General features: G+C 45.9%; 1 protein-coding gene across 29 annotated transcripts in view; it reads right to left on the bottom strand.

Annotated features, from left to right (window-relative positions):
- NEDD4L (NEDD4 like E3 ubiquitin protein ligase) overlaps positions 1 to 19,251 on the bottom strand; it is a 363,043-nt gene that overhangs the window by 10,830 nt on the left and 332,962 nt on the right. For all 29 annotated transcript variants that reach the window (XM_002757276.7, XM_008979888.5, XM_078348240.1 and 26 more), the window contains 6 exons: positions 16,944 to 17,039; positions 7,320 to 7,393; positions 5,096 to 5,156; positions 3,220 to 3,279; positions 1,561 to 1,668; positions 47 to 143 (listed from right to left, as the gene is read on the bottom strand). In XM_002757276.7, coding sequence (XP_002757322.1) covers positions 47 to 143; positions 1,561 to 1,668; positions 3,220 to 3,279; positions 5,096 to 5,156; positions 7,320 to 7,393; positions 16,944 to 17,039 — 496 coding nt within the window. The remainder of the gene's footprint in view (positions 1 to 46; positions 144 to 1,560; positions 1,669 to 3,219; positions 3,280 to 5,095; positions 5,157 to 7,319; positions 7,394 to 16,943; positions 17,040 to 19,251) is intronic.

Genomic DNA, 19,251 nt, shown 5'->3' with positions numbered 1-19,251 from the left:
TGGAAATTCACAGGAGGACAACTGAATCTAATGGTATCCTGCTCACCATAAAGTTCGGCAAATCCATTCATAGGTACTCGCGATGTCCCCGTGACAAACTGCAGTAACCGGATCCGCTTCTCAGCGTCCATGAGCAGCACAGCCTATGAACAGAGGCAGAGGGTCATTATATCCTCCACGTGACCCACAGCACATGCTGCTGTCATGCAGGCAGGCGGAACTTAATCTTATTTATATTGCAATGTAAGACCTAGACAGTTGACTCTGAAAACTGAGTAGTTTTTTTATGGCCACAGTGCTAGCTGGCCTCTCTAATCTCAGAGACTAAGTGATCACAACGTCTGTCTCTTTCTTCTTCTGCCAATAGGCCAAAATAAATGATATTTATTTTGTCTCTGATGGCGCTGAGCTCATGTTTCTGTGTTCAAGGCTTACCAGTTCCCCCAAGCCAATTATAAATACACAGTATTTAAAATGTGTCATCACAAGGGAAGCCAGGTTATGAGATGGGATTTCAGATTGCAGACACATTCCCCAGAAGATACCATTTTATAAAATGGAAAAAAAACCAAAACAAACCCAACCAGGGGCAGAGATGGGGTTCTAACACCATCTGTGCAGCTCACACATCTGCAGTATTACAGGAACCTGGGTGGCTTTACTGGTAATGTCACCTGGACTGCTGTAGTAAACATCTAAACCAAGCTAAGGGAGACCTGGACAGGGATTTGAAGACTCTGCTTTTTTTTTTTTTTTCAAATTTCTCTACACTCCTGCTGGCATTTGAAACAGTAATAAAAGGCATTCAGAAATGTGCAAAAAGGCTGGGCACGGTGGCTCATGCCTGTAACCCCAGCAATTTGAGGGGCCGAGGCAGGAGGATTGCTTAAGTCCAAGAGTTTGAAACCAGCCTGGGCAACATAGTGAGACCACATCTTTACAAAAAAATAAATAAAAATAAAAGAAATTTGAAAAAGTCAAATGATTCCTTTTTTGGGAAGTAAATAATCAGCCTTTTTGGGGTAACTTTTTTTTTAAAGTTTACTATCTCTCCCTTGAAGTAACCCATTACTATTTTACTTCCATCCTAAGCTGAATGGGATACAAACACTGGCCCTAAGACAATAAATCAAATGTACGTTATCTTTGGTTGAAAGATATACAGATCAAAATGTTTGTTGGAATGTATTTTAAAAATGGAGAAAATGACTTATTCACAGAAAGTGACATCTTGCAAAGCCACCCCTGAAGCCTGTTTATGTCCTGAGAAGACCCTCCATTTCTATTTACACTTTGGAGGAGCAGTCCCTCAGATAAAAGTCACTTTCACAAGGTGATCAAGGAAGGCCAGTGTGCTTTTGTAGAGACCAACTTCATTCAAGTCTAGCTGTCCACTGCAGTTACAGAAGAGCCATCATAGGGGCTGCTGGCTCAGTTTGCCTGTTCCCTACCCCAGGAGTCCAAGCACTAACAGACCCCAGTGGCAGCATCAGTCCTAAAGTCATAGCACAGGCAGGGCGCCACACAGAGGTCACAGGACAGGCTGGGCCCCGGAGTTACCTTCCAGAACCACTGAATGACGGGGTGGTTCGGGCAGTAGCCGTTCTTGTAAATAGAATGCTGCCTCCAGTCATTCACGTCCACATCACCGAGGCCACACATCAGCAACTAGGAAGAAAATTGACCTGATATAAAAGCAGGATATGCAAGCTGCAAGATCACACACTGAGAAATGACCGTCCTTAGTGCCAGCATTTGGCCACTGTGCCATGAAGGTAAGCTACCGAATCGTAACCACAGAGGAAGGCAGACACCTGTTCCAGACTCCACCTGTCATAGCAGATCACAGAGGCAGCACAGTCACGAGGGCGGCTCAATTCTAACCCTGCACAAGGCCACAGCATGTCAAATTGGAAATAGAAACACCACAGTCGTCCTCCCTACCCATCCAGTCTTACGCATGGGACCTGTGGATTTCCTCATGCTCCAGCAGCATCTGTGCACTACCCTGGCTGCATTTCTTCCTGGGAGGTTATTCCTCCGAATATCTGAAAGTATCTCCCTACCCACAAAAGAATTAGTGCTTATGACACCAAGAATGTCTCTCCGCCAGGTTGGTTAATTCTGGTGATGACAAATCACCTCATCTGTCCAGTGGCCTAAGAATTGCAGACATATGCTCAGGCATAACTGGGTCTTCGATTTAGCATTTAGTCTAAGGTTTGCTGTTCTTACTATGCAACTCTCCACCAGGGGAGGCTTCCTGTGGATGAATGGAAGATATTCCTGCAGAGGTACCAGAATGAAATGGAAAGACAACTAAGCCAGAGCCTGCAAATAAAGTTGCTAGGCCTGACTGTGCCAAAACCTTGCTGGGAAAACCCAGCTGCTCTCTGCCTCAGTTTCCCACCTATAAGAGGACAGGCTTGCAGTATATAATTTCTACAGACATATTGATCTTGAACTTTCCATTTTGAGATGAAAGTATAGGAAGCCAGTCTATGGGAAACGCTCACTGATGTGGATGGGACACACGCCGAGTCCCACCAACCATGTCGCAACAGACACAGACTCCCTTCTCTTGCTTCTCCGACACAAAAAAGGGCAAGATAGTCCTTTGTCTTTAAAATAGCCATTGCTCATCTTTGTCAACAGCATGAAGTTGAACTAGACAGTCATTAGACTACCTTTTGCTACTAGCTTGTTTTTCCTCACTCAACATAAACCATTTCAAGTTCAATGAGATGTCTGTTCTATGGCCCGGAGGAGATGCTTACAGCCACCTTCTGGCCAAGACCCCCATTTGGCTGCCATGGTGTGGGGGGATGGGGCTGAAGCAGAGGATACTTGGCCAGTCTGGTAGTGCAAGCAGGTTGCTGCTGTCCCAAAGGGTTGCTGCAAACCTCGTTTCTACGTGTTGTGGTGATCTGCCTCAGCTGGTGCGTAGGGCCACGAACCCAGCTCTGCTCAGTGGCCTCTACTTACTAGGCATGTTCCAGAACTGCCCTCTCACGGGCAAGGCAACTACAGTTGGTTATTTTTGCTGTTCCTTACTCCCACATTGGCAAACAAACCCCATAAGAATTCTATGTAACAAAATTCATCTAAACTTACTCTTCGGGACATTATGGATCCAAGAATATTAAAATATTACTTGTAAAGTAATGAGAGATACTTTAAAAAATCCACTTTACATAAAATAATGTTTATAATACAAACCTCCAGCTCATTTTCATCAAAAATTTTAATCAAATCAATAGGAAGCAGTTCTGTGAATCCCTGAAAAAACAAAACAAAACAAAACAAATCTTAAATACCTATTGCCTTGAGGGGAAAAAAACCAAATTTCACAGGAAAAACAAACTTTTCTGGTTAGTCAGAAAAAAACATAATCACACCTTATGATTCCTAGCTCAGTGATAGGACCAAGTAACTACAGTTCCAGTAAAAACAGCACAGTCACAATATGAAAGTTTCGAAAAAAATCACAGAATCTAGAAGATTCAAGTAGTGGAGTAATTTTTGAAAACTGATGAAAATACAGGATATTGCAGGCAGGTGGATTCTGACATTCCGACATCCTAAAATGCACAGGCCACAGATATGTAAGAGACATGCTTAAAAACAATGCGCTGGAGGCATGGAGAAGAAACACAGAGGGAGGCAGGTGATGGGTGCAGAAGAGACTGTGTGTACAGAAAACCATGCTCCAGTTCCCAGCGTACCACTAACTAGGGCGTGATCCAGGACAAGCCTGGCTCTGCTGGGCCCTGTGCACGGCGAAAGCCATGTTTTTGAAGGTGTGGACCGCCTGCGGTAGGGCCCAAGAATCTGCTTCCTGGGCTTTCTTATCTAAATAAAGGATGAAACCTGCCATTCTGTCCTCCCATTTTAAGTCCCTAAGGCCCCTAGGTATTTCTGAGTGTCCTGCCTGGGGCTCACTCATCCTGCGTAGGTGCCTCAGTGAAGGGAAGGCATTGCCCCATGAGAGCTCTGCCTCAGTGCAGAGAAAATCAGTCACGTGGATGCAATGCTGTTTCCTGTGTGATCTTTTAGGTAACTAATACTATCAGATTCAAGAAAGAATTTCATTTTTGGTCAAAGTGGAATACTGTTTAAAACAGTGAATCCCTCACCCTCTGCTAGGGACCTGGGAGCATCCCTAATATTAAAAGTTGGATCTGGGCAGTGCCTGCTTTGCTCTATAACAGGGTAAAAGCTGTCATGAGGTGGCTGGGTATAAAATAAAAACTCAGCTTAAGAAAATGTGTTTTCCATGTACCTGTACAGAAGAGAATCTGCAAGGAATTATTAACAAAGCCACAAAGAAAATGGGCAGGGGATTAATAAAAAATGCCCAGGGCCAGGCACGGTGGCTCACACCTGTAATCCCAGCACTTTGGGAGGCCAAGGTGGGTGGATCACGAGGTCGGGAGATCAAGACCATCCTGGCCAACATAATAAAACCCTGTCTCTACTAAAAACACAAAAATTGACCTGGTGTGGCGGTACGCACCTGTAATCCCAGCTACTTGGGAGAATTGCTTGAACCCAGGAGGCGGAGGCTGCAGTGAGCCAAGATTGCGTCACTGCATTCCAGCCTGGGCAACAAAAGCGAGCCTTTGTCTCAAAAAAAAAAAAAAGGCCCAGGTAGCAGTGATCCAGGGAGGGGTGGCAGGGCGCTGCAGGGACTGTGCCTTATCCATTCAGCTCTAAGCCCTCGGGCTTCTTGGAATCTGTCACTGCAGCAAAAGACAGCCTTCTCTTGGGTCTGTCTGAAACTTCAAGACAATGGTTCTAGATCAGATCTGTAAAACATCCTCTTTAAAAACAGGACAAATGTAAAAATAAGAGAAGCCAAGCAGGAGAATGCATGAAAAGAAAAAAAGATGGGGTGTGGGGGCTGAACACTCTCATGCTGGAGACTGGTCGGCAGTGTGAGCTGTGCAATCCTGGCCTTCCCGTGGTGTCCCCAGTCTTTCCCTGTCTCTCAGTGCATGATCAGTTCCACCACACCAGCAAAAGCAGGAGCACAATCCTCCCACGACCCGGGACCAGAGGCACATGGCAGAGAACCCTGGCCAGCATGGCTTACCTCCAAGAAGGCGTTCATCTGCTTCTGGACCCTGTTCACAAATCTCCACTGGATGACTAAGCTGTAGGAGAAAAGAGGACAATACTGAACCACCTTCATCATCACTAGCGCTCACTGATTTCTCTGCAACTGGGAGTGCTTCTCCTCTATCTACGACGCAGAGCAGAAGTGGGGGATTACTCTGTGCCCCCACTGTTTAGTTTATTTATGGCTTCTTTTAAGACTCCCTGGAACAGCCGTGAAAAACCTAAAATCTTACTGGAGATTTCAAAAGAGTAATTAACTTCCCCTGCATCAAGGTTTGGCTGGCCTAAACTGCTTTAAAATGTGATTCCATGGAGAAAAGGGAAAAACGTTCACGGGGTATGAACACACAGGTATGTGTGTGTAATATACACACTCACATATATGTATATGTATTTGTAAAGAACACTCAGGACAATGCATTTAGTTTTCTAATATTTCATTCTAATATCCAATGTACTAATATTCAACAGTGACATACAAGCTTTATCAGCAAAATGATTTGCACTCATAATTTAATGCCCAAATTTAGTAAGACCTCAAGTAACTGATGTTCACCAAAACCAAGTTCCCTGTGACAGTGTTTAACGCACAGCGTAATTTATCACAAGGCGAATCTCCTATGGATGTCATCTGAGGCATTCTATCATTATGAAGGGCTCTCACCTTTGGGGTGGTACCACTGTAACCACCCTGGTTACCCATTACCTGTTACCCGTTACCATGGTAACGGCCCTGAGGACCAGCCTGCGGCACAACCACTGCGCAGCCATCTCAGGCTGTATCGCCTGGGCCACAATGATCAGCCCAACAGCATTCTTCTGGTACCAGGAGAGCAGAGCATCAGGGAGTAGCTGGTGATTTTGATCATACTTTTAAAAGTAAAGCTAGCTGGTACCCTGCCTGGCCCTGACTCCCTCCACATTTGAATCCTAAAAGAACTAACTGCAAAGAATGATGCACGACACATACCACACATGTGAGAGTCCTCAGACTGGAGACCTGGGTTACCCTGGGCTAGAAGATTTTTTAACCCCACTCACAGTCTCCACTTCCTGAAGGAAGACAATGGTGTCTGCGGGGGTGTCATCAGCTAGGATTGTTCAGATTCAGAACAAGCGTGCCAATTAATGTGGCCAGGTAAGAACTGACAGATCTTATTTCTAGACTATGTATTCAGCCTAAAAAGCTTGTAACTTGAGAGAGGAAAAAAGTCTGCCATGTAACAGTTCCACTCTTTGCTGGGATCTCTGAGTAGACACTCTGACATGCTCCATTTCTTCCTAATTAGGAAGGACAGTAGGTTTTTTCTTCACAGATCACACTGAAAGATGCTAAGACCCACAGTCAATTCAAGAGCTGTCTGAATTCAAGATCTCTGACCAATTCCAAATGAGAAGAAAGGAGGGAGCCCAGCCTGTAAAAACGGAGCACTGAATGTAAATGAGGAACTCAGGCCACTGCGGAATCCTGTCAGAGACGAAACCAGGTGCCAGGAACCGCACGCTGTGGCGCTCGCCTCACCCCTGCACCAGCGGATTTCCTTGGAAGATCCCGGAATGATGCGTGTGAAGCACACACATACGTCAAAGAAGAAAACGTAATGTGCCCAACAGAGAAAAAAACTTCTGCCTGTCACAGATGTCTCAGAATCACTTAACCGCCAGGCTTCCAAAAGGACTCAACGTTTTGCTCCACCAACAGAGGCTGAGACGAAGAATACTACAAATATCAGACACAATTCATTAGGGGTGCACATGCTGAATTCTTCCTATCCATTTTAACTGTTTTATACATTTCTATTATGCAAATGAAGTTGGGAGGGAGACAAAATATTTTATCTTTGTTGATTCCTGATTTTGCCCCACTGGTCACTGACAGCGTGGTCCACTGTTGCAATTCTAAATCTTAGTTGATATCCACATATTTCAAGAGTATTTTCCGTATTACTCATGAATGTAGAGCTTTTCTTCCTCCGCTGCTCCTTTAGAGCACAGCTCACTGGAGTCATGATGTAAGTCAGACTTCCCATCCCACATTCAACTTCCCATTCGTCCAAGCCAAAAAACAACTCATGTTGTTGAAAACTGACCAATAAACTCATGCCCATTAAATGCATGAGCTGTTTCAGCAAGAGACAGTAACCAAACATGCTGTTCAATTTATTCAAAGAAAAGACTGGAAATATGTGTATACGTACTCGATATATTCCCTTTTGTTTTCATTTGTGACCATTATTTCTGACCCATTGGGCTTCAAATCCACTTGATATGTCTGTAATTACAAAGATAAAACAACAATTACCATTGCGAAGTTATCTTGCATATTATTATTGAGTAACAATGTCTCACTATAAAAGGAAGACAACATGTATTCAGAAATATTTCCCGGCAAATGGGCTCTGTGCACAAGAGAATGTCCAATGAGGCTTTTAAATTGCTAAAATGTTACATAGCTAAAGCTGTTAATCATTAAAGGCAAACTATTTTACGGTTATTTATGACTTTTAATTATTCTTCATATATTAGCAATAATGAAGAGCAACATTTTTTCATCTGCTATTCATTTATCAGGAAACGAATTATGCTTAACAGAGAACAGGGTACACCCATCAAGACTCCAGAGATCCAAATTCTAATGCATTCTGTGTCTGAAAATTACATTTTATAGTCATAAAAAAAGATGCATGGCATTTCTTTCAAAAACTGCAAACAGAAACTTCAAGACAAGAAAGAAGCTTAAGGATCCAGGCTGAAGAGACAGATTTATCTGGTGTTTGAAGACGCCTTCTCCTTGCTCATCTGCCCCGCAGCTTCCTTCCTTAGCGCTGCCCATGATCATGAATAAAGCAGCTGCAATCGGGGCAGCACTTTCTCCTGTGCCCTGACCCAGACCCAGCTGACCATGATGCCATATATAGCAGTAACCGGCGTGAGGGAAGGGAGAGAGGCCTATTTTCAAATAAAATGTTTTTTCTCATTTTAGAAATTTTGGGGGAAAAAAGGTAGAAAAATATATCACCTACAACTCTCCTACTGAAAGCAAACCACATCACTATTTTCATGGGGTTCCCTCTGCCCGCTGGCTGCATTACGAAGAAAACCAAGCTGGGGCAGAGGGTTTTCCAGAGTAAGTGCTAGCGTGGTCTCCAGGAGGGATGGAGGTTCCATGTTGTGACAAACTCTGTGCTCCAGCAGGGCCACCTCCAGGGGTTCCCTGGTCCTGCCACCTGCGCCCAGGAGATCCTGAGCCCTCTGACCCGAGCAGTTGCATCTGTGTCTCTCACAAAGTTTCTCTACGCACTAGCTCTTGTTCCCATTCACACTGAGATAGCTTTTCAACATAAGACCTATCGATCATCCATCCAGTCCCTCTACATTCTCTTTTTCTCTTTATTCAGGAAGGGATCTTATTTTTCCACCACGCTTTCCATTTCTGCAAAGTCAATTCAACTCTTCACTGGGCCCAATGTGACTTTTAATCCTGTGTTTCTGGTTTTGCTGACGCTGACATCCTTCACCTCTCCATGTCCCTTTCCAGCTGCCGTCCCAGCGCATCCCATTTTCTCCCAGTGGTCATCTGCCCCTTCCCCGTACAGGCTGTGTCGGGGATGGAGGATGGGAAAGTTTCCACGTGAGGGTGGGGTGGGGATATTTATATAGCGAAACACTGCCAGTTCGTGGCTGGTTTTCAGAGGTGTGTGAACAGTGCTCATTCGTATCATTTGCTCTATGTGTTAATAAACCCTGGTTGCTTCTTCTTTTTTTCCCCATTTATGCCTACCCAGACTGCCTTGTTCCTTTAGTAAGAGTTTTCATATCAGATCCACATCAATGACAAGTTAATAAATCCCAGCTCAGGCATTAGTACTGAGAAGGCTTTTGGTATAGCTCGGCTATGCTAAGGCCAAATCTTTCCTCCCGCCCTTTCCCCCACAACAGGGAGAGGGAAGGAGGTGAAGTAGATAAGTATCCATAATCCCTGTAATACACTCCTTCCCGCACTCATCCGTCCCTCTTTCTTTGATCAGAGAGCCTTCCTTGGTGTTGCCTGAAAGTTGTAATTTCCAGAGAGCTACTGAATGAGCGGGTCTGCCACAGACAAGGTGGGGAGGGGAGGGGTGAGAAGGAAAACACTCTGCTTCCTCCAAAAGCAGCACCATGGATGAAAGAGAAAGTAAGTCAGTGTCACCAAGTGCAGAGAACTGGTTCTCCCTTTCACTGTGACAGGAAGTCTAATTGGTTCAATCTTTTCCCAAAGATATTAGAATTTGGCAATAGGCATCGTAATTTTAAAAATACAATACCCCTTCCCACAGTAATTTCTCTTTTGGAGTTTATACCAAGGGAAAAAAATTAGTCATGTACAGAAAATGTATATTCCAGATTATACATTTATTTTTTCCTATATATAGAATACTCACATATATATATATGTATTTTATATATATATATATGTGAGTATTCCAGGGTTATACAGAATTATATGTTTATATAGCAAATACTGAAATAGCCTAAACGTCTACCAACAGGGGGCGTGGTTAAAAATATACGGCATGTCTACAAAATATAATTCAGCACAGTCATTAGAATGTTATAGGCTGATTTTACTGACATGAAAAGGTATGTGTGATATATTAATTTGAAAATGGTATGCAGAGTACAATTCCACTTCTGTAAAAAAAAATCTGTGTTTGTCCTTACAGAGAATAATTCTGGAAGATATATCTAAAAATTTTAATCCTGAGTTTTCCTGAGATACTGGGAATAAGTGACATTTATTTATTTTACATATTTTTATTAAACTGGCTTTATTTTTATCATGAAGGTTAATATTTTATAATCAGATAAACCAATAATTTTTGAAAGAAAAGAAAAATGGGCCCATACTGCCCATGCTAAATAACGAGGTCACAGCAGTAAATCATCCTGTGGGCAGCCATCCAGTCTCATGGTTGATTTTGACCCTGGGTTTCTCTGTGGGGGAGTGAGGGGAGGGCCCCAGGACGGGCACAGGAGGGGGGTTTGCAGTTCTGCTCCCGAAGCCACTGGGTTAGGGGTCAAGCTCCCAGATCCCAGTGTTTCCAGGCTCAAACCCTGAGTGGTACAGAAATGCATCCCCCGTCTTGGGTTCGTTACAGGAGACATTTTCATGAGAAGCAATAATCACTCTTCAAATTCCGTGTCCAAGACTGCTGTTGGGGGCTGATGGTGAGACAGCCTCCTGTGGTGCAGGTGTGGTGTCCAACCCGCCACGCTGCCTTACTGCTGGTGCCCCTGAGTCCTTGCTGGTTGGGCATGAGGCTCCACAGGGGTTGGAGAAGCGGGCACCACGCCCAGCCTATCTGACTCTAACCTCCGGGGCCCACAGATTCCCTGCAGGCCTCCATTCCCGCCTGTCCATTGCTCTAATACAGCCTGTGTTCTCCTTTCCCCCAAATTTGTGCCTTCTTAACATCAGCTGTTGCCAGCAAAGGAGGGGAGGGACTGCATGTCTTCAGCATGGAGCGCCGGGTGGCACCGTGACATGGAGCTGTCAGCCCTAAGTGGGAGAATTTGAGGCAGCATCATGCCGGGGTCGCTCTCCACCACACGCATCTCTACAGGTGCTGTGGCAGTGCCCTGACCCCGCATGAGGATGGCCAGCATCCCAGAGGAGGCAGAGACCCTGCAAGGTGACAAAGTAACAGCAAACCGCAGATGGAGCTGGAGCTGGCACCCAGGGGCCCTGCTCCCTGGCGAGCAGTCTGCAATGGCTCCTCTGTGGCGTAGATTCTTGCCAGCTTCAGCCACAAAATGCACAGTCCTCCCTCCCTGGGCTTTCTGGGGCATCGCCTGCCTGTGCCTGGACTCCTGGAGGACCCCGTGCAAGGAACGCAGAGCCCAGCCACAGCAGGTGCTCAACAAGCGCTTGTGGGAAAAAACTGCAGCAGAAAATTCCTCTCTTTTACATCTTCTGGCCCCACAGAAACTTGGCTCTCTTCCTTGCAGAGATCAGAGGAACCTGTGGGGGACTCCCCGCCTTGGCCAGTTAACAACCTGATTCCCACGTCTCCCTGACTCTCCACAGATGCTCTGCACTGCCTGGAAGGCTACTGAGAAACAGCTTGGATCACATGGAATATACGGGACTCGGGTGGAGCAAGGTTTGTCTGCTCGGCAGACTCCATTCTTGGACACCGAGCACTGCTGGGCAAATACCCACTGATGGTGCTCGCAGATCCTGCAGGCATGGCCTTGGGGGCAGTCAGTGCCCTGCACCCCCCATCGCTCCACCTAGCCAGCCTCTTCAGCAGACACCAGTGCACCTACTGATAGCACAGAGGCAGCGAGTCGTCTCCTTAGGTGCCAACCCTCTGTGTCCCTGACTGGCTTGGAGGGGCTGGGGCCTCCGCCCTCCTGGAAGCCACCTCCAGCTCTGGGCTCTTGGTCTGGCTCCTTTTGGCTCCGGCCAGGATGTGGCCTGCCTCACCTTTCTCCCTCACATTGACCGTTTCTGCCTTTTCACCCACTGCCTTCCCCCAAGTGTTTCCCAACCGTTTAATTCATTATCACCCCCTAAGGAGCCTTTTTAGATGCTTTCTGCCAGTGGCCCACCTTTCTCTGTGAAGTCTTAACAGAGAGATTCACAGTACACCGGAGATATATGCTGTGGCTTCTGGGAGGGCCACAAACCACTTTAACGTCTGAGATGATCTCTTCCTCCAAGAATCCATTTTTGCCTCCTTCGGGTGATTGTTCCCACGGAGACTGGATCAAGCTGACCCAGACCTGATCCTAAAGAACCTTCCTATATGGCTGCTGCCCATGCTCTCCTCCCCCTACTACTGCACAGCCTCTCAAAAACTCTGTCATCTCTTCAAAACAACCAAATCAGGCCAGGCTCACACCTGTAAGCCCAGCACATCGGGTGGTCAAGGCAGGCAGATCGCCTGAGGTCACAGGAGTTTGAGACCATCCTGGCCAACATGGTGAAACCCTGTCTCTAATAAAAATACAAAAATTAGCCATGCATGGTGGCATGTGCCTGTAATCCCAGCTACTCAGGAGGCTGAGGCACGAGAATGAACCCAGGAGGCAGAGGTTGTAGTGAGCTGAGGTTGTGCCACTGCACTCCAGCCTGGACGACAGAGCAAGACTGTTTCAGAAAACAAACAAACCGAAAAAATCTACAACCAAATCAGACGTTGCTCTGCTGAACTTGCAGTAAAGAATTTTTATATGTTATAGCCCTAAAAGGGCCCCTCGTCCTGGTGGGAGCGGGTATGTGTGCACAGCAGTGAATGGGGTATGGTTTATTCTTCCTGCTAGGCACAGGATCACAGTTCAAATACTGACATTTCTTCAGTGGAAACTTTCATATTAGGCCCTAGAAACCAGCAGCTCCAGATTCTTACCAATCAGAAAGAAAACAAATTGCAAAATAATGGCAACAGCTGCAGTTTCATTACAAGAAGCAACAGCTACCAGACTTCATGGTCTGATATTTCTAACTGTGAAATTAAAAAAAAAAAGAAGCTTGAAACACAGTGGAAGGCTGACTGCATGTCTTTCACCCCATGGCAACTGCACTCACTTTGCCCCACTGAGAAAGTGACTTGACTGGCAATGGGGAGGAATGGGCTTCCTTCTGGGTCAGAGTCAACCATTTTGCAGAGGGCCAGTGAGGTGAGAGGACTGCATGGGCGTCACGCTCACGCCTGGATTTCCACATCAACAACTATACTTCCGGTACCCGCCATGCACCAGGCAATGTGCTGGTGGGAAGTACACAACAGTGAGTGAGCACGGGCAGGCATGTGGCTGCCATCACCAGGAGGACACTGTGTGGGAGAGACAGATGCTGCTGACAAATATACTCAGACAAACAAATGCAAAGTCTCTGTGGCACATGCCACGGGGCAGGCATGGAAGATACACAGGGTCTGGGTCAAGGGCTGGCTTCCCTGATGAAGGGACATCTGAACTGAGAGTGGGAGGGTGTGTGCTCCCAACAGAGGGAAGAGAAAGCAAAGGGCCAGGGCTTGTGACTCATGAGTCTGGGGGGAGGAGCAGGCAGAGCCAGGTCACATAGGACCTCGTGGCACAAAGTAATATTGGGGTCTTTATCTCGAGGGCAGGGGGAAATCCCTGAAAGTTTCTGGCAGAGAAATGACATATGTATTTTTATATTCCAAAAGACCACTGTGCCGTTACAGGAAGCCAAATTGGATGTACAGACACCAGTCAGGAGACTAGGGGGAAGACAGGAGCTCAGACTTGGGTGTGAGCTAGAGATTGGGAGAATGCACAGAAGTGAGAAAGGTTTGAGAGGTGTGTGAACACGGCTTGCTGATGGACCTGATACGGGAGATGAGATCCATACATGGCTGCTTAACTTGCTCTCAATTCTTCCCTAGAGTGCAAAATAAATACATTAGTTCCCCATTAATCAGGCGAGCTCTCTTAAAAAGGAAAGGCAGTTAATTTAACAAACTGGGCACCTAATTCTTATCTTACTCATCTAGTGGGTCTGTTTTGATTACTGTATTACTCTACCTGATCCTACCCAAAAGTCAGAATTCACAACATTAAATGAGGCGGTCTGAGAACTTGCTTTTTTTTTTTCTTGAGATGGAGTCTCGCTCTGTTGCCAGGCTGGAGTGCAGTGGCGTGATCTTTGCTCACTGCAACCTTTGCCTCCAGGGTTTAAATGATTCTCCTGCCTCAGCTGGGACTACAGGCGTGTGCCACCATGCCCAGCTAATTTTTGTATTTTTACTAGGGACGGGGTTTCACCATTTTGGCCAGGATGGTCTTGATCTCTTGACCACGTGATCTATCTGCCTGCCTTGGCCTCCCAAAGTGCTGGAATTACAGGTGTAAGCCACCGTGCCCAGCCTGAGAACTGTTTTTAACGAAGATCTGGCCTAAACGTCCATCAGAATCTTATTAGAAGCCTGCTTAAAAACCCCAACATCCTGTGTTTAATTTTCATTTATGAGGTGGAAACAGTTACATTTAGAAAGGTTTCCCAGATCATTTGCTTCTGCCTGTGGCATTGCTAATAGTTTTGTGAACTGGGTTAATTTGACCATACAGTTTTCTATGAGTGGATCCACAAAAAAGACTTTTTTAATGCATTTGACACACAGGACTGATTTTAAGTCTTCCTAGGTTATTGACTTCCACTCCTTCCTTCATATGTTAAAAATGAAAGGAAGATACTTCCAGGGTGACTAACCATGTCTAATTGCTTGGAAATTGGCAGTTTAAGATCCTTCCACAGGTCCAGCTTTTTTAAAAGAAAAGCCACTACTATTCAACTGATCTTGTTTCCTCATACTTAGGATTTCTATTACCTACAACCTTAGTCACATTTTTAATAAGCCAGGTTAGCACTCCTCATTCATTTGCTCAATAAGCACTTAGTAGGCATCAACTACATGCTGAGCACTGGAGAGACCCAGAAGACCTCAGGGGGCTTACTGCCCACAAGTCAGCCAGTGCCTCAAGAACGGCAGGGAAAGAGGCGATGGGAGAGAAAAGAAGAATGCGTCGGGAGAGAGAGCGAGAATGCGTCAGTACAGATTGGGCACTGTAAAGCTAGCAATGTGGCACCGAGGCATCTCTGGGGACACTGTTAAAGCCACATGGTTTGTTGAGAGGGTGACAGGAAGGAGGTGTTGGGTTGTAATGCCAGGGGTGGGCAGGTGTGGATCATGAGGGGTCATATGCCATGCTAACAAGTTTTCATTTATGCTGAAGGTCATCAAATGGCCCAGTAGAATGACATTTTCAGGGCTGCATTTCAGAAATATTCTATAAGGGGCACACATCTAGGGGGCACTGGAGAAAAGGGTAGACAGCAGCAAAATAGGAAAGAGGGTGGCCAGCAGGACGCTGTGAGGGCAGCATAGTCAAGAAGTGATCGGGGCATGGGCCAGGGGAGTGCAGAGACAGGGACATGCCAAGGAGGGGGAGTCACAGCACACAGCAACCCTGGGCATGGGGAGATTGCATGAGGAGACAGGTATATTCTGAAGTGATGCCCAAGTGTCACGTGGGAAGGGAGGGTGGTGGCACAGATGAGACCATAACCGATGTGGAGGCTGGGGAGGAAGAAGTGGCTTTGGCACTGGGACCTGTGAGTCTTTCAGGAGAAGCAGTTCAGGAGGTGGTCAAACCTGGGAAGGCTGGAGGCTGGAAGGTAGACGTGGGCCTGAAATAAGAGGCCGGTGGTGAGCAGAGACAGATGCAGCTGGAGCCACGGGCAGGATGAGGACATCCAGATAGCATGGGTGAGACAGAAAAGCAGCAGGTGGAGGACAGCTGGCAGGGTGACACCTGCATCCATTGGGCCAGCAGAGGAGCTAGTGCTTCCAGGGACTGAAGACCAGCGGGGAACAGTAAGAGCCCAGGGGAAAGGCATTGTGCCCTGCAGGTGCCTCTGGGGGCAGTGAGCTATTGGTGTCAAAGGCAGCAGAGAAAGGAGGCAGACAGGGCTGGTGACACACAGTGCTCTGGGTCCCAGGGAGGCTGCTGGAGACCTGGATGGTCAGCAGCTGAAAAGATTCCTCCCTGTCCCATCACAAGAACAGTGTCCGCTTGCCTGTGAGGATTCTTAGGCATAATGCACAACACAGAGGGGGAAAAAAATGGAGGGGCAGGGTGGAGGGGGCACAAAAGGTTTGTAATGGACTCGATCATTTACATTAAGCCACAAGGTCTCCAGCCTCTGGTGTGTGAAGTCCTTCTCTGAGCCTCCCCCAGCACTGAAGGGCACTATGGACTCTCCAAGTGCCACCCACCTTCAGGAATTGCACTAGTGACTGAAGGTTCCTGGCTCAACCACAGGACATGGGAATAACAAGTGATTCTGATATTTATGTGATTATTTTCCTATTCAAAAATTTTTACTCTCAGTTGTCATTAAATCCTTTATATCTAGTGGCATCAGCTTCTCTTCTCAAAGATTATCTAGCAATCTTTGAGATCTAGCAATAAAAAACAAGTCTATTTCATTTTTTCCGAGGGCAACCCTTACAAGGAGTTCTATGGTGTAATTCATTTCACAGCCATGAAGATTCCGTCTGAGAGGTGGGAAATATCTCTAGGCTTTTGTGGAAGGACAGGTACCAGGGTCAGAGAGTATCTTGAGAATACCTCCCAAGCCTGGGTGGCAGATGAAGCAAAGGCTTCAGATTTGAGACAAATACATCTTATAGATTCCTAGGATGATGAGAAGATTTCCAGGCAGGCAACTCTTCCTTTGAAATCCACTTTCAGTGGTTCAACCAAATCCCTGCTGGCCAGTCTGAAATTGACTTTGAGGATTAATCCAGCCTGAATAACAGCATGGGGGCAAAGCAGAAGGAATGGCAGAAAAACCTGAGCTTGCCGTGCTGAGCCCCACAAGACACACACGTCGCCATGACAACAGAACCATAAAACAGAGACAAAAACCAAGGCCCCTCCAACATCACCCACTTCTGGTCATGTATTTACAATGCTAAGTCAACAATCACACTATTTTTTAAAGTACCTAAATTCTAAAACCAAGGCACAAATGAAACATTCACATTTGCTTTGGATTAGAAGAGGTGCTAGTTGATGCCCTCAAGGCCTCTTGGAATTTCTGTCACTTTGCTGGAAGAGAGAAATGGTTGTAACTGGAGTGTGGCTTCCCGGCCTGACAAGAAGGTGCTGCTCCAATGGGATGATAATTAACACCTACAGCTCCTGCTGGCTGTTTCTAATTGTCCAGCAAAGTCGTGTTACAGCCTGTCAAGAAGAAAATGCCCCTTGAAAGCTAAAGAAGCATACCCAGGGTTACCCACACGTACCTGTCCGAAGTTTTCTTCATCGATACAGAACATGAGGTCCAGCTCAGTAGGGTCATTCTCCAGGATCCATTTCAAAGAGTTGTAATATTCACTATCCTACAGAAATGACACAGGAAGGAAATTCAGCATTTTTTCTCCCAAAATACAAGCTCATTTGACTTCTTTAAATAATTAGGTTCTAATGTAATTCTGTACGGAATGCTCAAGAATTACGTTACTAATGCAATGTTTCCTGCTCCACCCAAACCAAATCTTTAATTTAAAATATAAACAAACTAACTGCTTTGGTTGCATTGGGGGTTGCAGTTAAATCCTGTCCTTGGTAATACACAGTGGAAGGGACCTACTCTGGATGTGGATGAAGCTGCCTGCCGTACTGGTCCACAAAATTTAACACACAGAGATCAGTATGCTTTCTTTCTCTCTCTCTCTCTTTTTTTTTTTTGAGATGGAGTTTCCCTTTTGTTACTCAGGCTGGAGTGTAATGATGCGATCTTGGCTCACTGCAACCTCCTCCTCCAAGCGATTTTCCTGCCTCAGCCTCCTGAGTAGCTAAGAATACGGGCGTGTGCCACCATGCCTGGCTAATTTTTGTATTTTTAGTAGAGACCAGGTTTCGCCATGTTGGCCAGGCTGGTCAATATACTTTCTATCCTTTTAGAGTGAAAATGTCATGGCTGTAATTCCACACTTTGGGAGACCAATGTGGGAGGATCGTTTGAGCCCAGGAATTAGAGACCAGCCTGGGCAACATTGTAAGACCCTGTCTCTATAAAAAATTAAGTTTTAAAATAGAGTGAAAATACCTGAGGAAATTAGGAAGGACAAAGCATGTTCTAGGCTGGGCATGGTGGCTCAGCCTATAAACCTGTAACCCTTGGCTTTGGGTGGCTAAGGCAGGAGGAAAACTTGAGGCCTGGAGTTTAAGACCAGCCTAGGCAGCATAGCAAGACCCCATCTCTACAAAAAAAAAAATTAAAAATCAGCTAGGCATGGTGGTGCGTGCCTTTAGTCCTAGCTACTTGAGAGGCTGAGACAGGAGGATCGCTTAAGCCAGGAGACGGAGGCTGCAGTGAACTATGGTTGTGCCACTGCACTCCAGCCTGGCAAATGGAATAAGACTCTGTCTCCCAAAAAAAAATAAGTAAAATAATGTTGCATTTAAGTAAATACAAATAGTTTTAAGTTATGCCCTTTCCTGTGCTTTGATCACTCTGCAAGTTAATGTCAGCAAAAAGGATGGGTGCTCTGGTTTCAGAATCCAGAGCAGCAGTCAGTCACAGTTCCTGGTCCCACCATGGTCTCTCCTGCTGGAAACACGAAGGGCTTGGAAGAGGGGAAAAATAATACACGCACTGTATTTTAAGCACTAACTTTCAGCATGTGGTATAAAATTAAGAGAAATTCCTGTGCTTCTAGCATCCTCATCGCAGAGTGATGAAAGCAGAAAGCACAAATATGAGGTGCAAGTGGAGACTGGAATCATTGGTGTGCATCCCAACCCACCATGACTGACAAACCAGCAGCAGGGTTGAGGGCACTGATGGCCTCTTCCTCTCCTTTCATACAATGAGGGGCAGAAACACTGAGTCAGTGCTGGTCAGGGCAGAGGACACAGCTCATCTATCCAATTGTGCCTAAGATCTAGTTGGTACCACAGCCGGGTGAAGTCATGCAAGGGCTTTTTAATTCGTGAGCAAACATGAATGAGCTGCAAAAACCCCAAATGGACAAACACGCTTCCCAGTGGCCGTGTGTGTGTGCTGGCGTGTGGACAAACACACCCCAAACGGACAAACACGCTTCCTAGTGGCCCTGTGTGTGTGCTGGCGTGTGGGCAAACACCCATCCCCTCTGGACGTAGATGTGGAGTATAGGTACATTAAAAGAAAAACAGAAGCAAAAGTAAAAAAAGGAAAGTTAAAAAAAAAAGGAAAGTGGAAAAGAATATAAATTTTTGTTTTATAGAAAATTCTTCCAAGTCTAAAATGGTCTGTCCAGGTAAAATTAATGTCAAATGCAGCATAAAAACCCAAATCACTGCCTGGAGAACGTCTCAAGTGTTCATTCGCCTAAGCTGCAGCTTTACTCATCTGTGTCTAGGAGGTCTGTGTGATATTCTTCTACTGTTTTGACCTTTGCCTCTGCCATTTTTACGAGGTCAGGAAATACAGGGATAGTTGATGAGGCTCTCAACATTCAGTGGTAGCAGTTTTTTTTTTTTTTTTTGAGACGAAGTCTCATTCCGTCACAACGCTGAAGTGCAATGGTGCAATCTCAGCTCACTGCGACATCTGCCTTCCGGGTT

This window comes from Callithrix jacchus, chromosome 13, assembly GCF_049354715.1.
Source record: "Callithrix jacchus isolate 240 chromosome 13, calJac240_pri, whole genome shotgun sequence".
Classification (NCBI taxonomy): Eukaryota; Metazoa; Chordata; class Mammalia; order Primates; family Cebidae; genus Callithrix; species Callithrix jacchus.
Note: the sequence above shows the minus strand (reverse complement) of the source record. Positions and strands in the feature narration are given on the sequence as shown.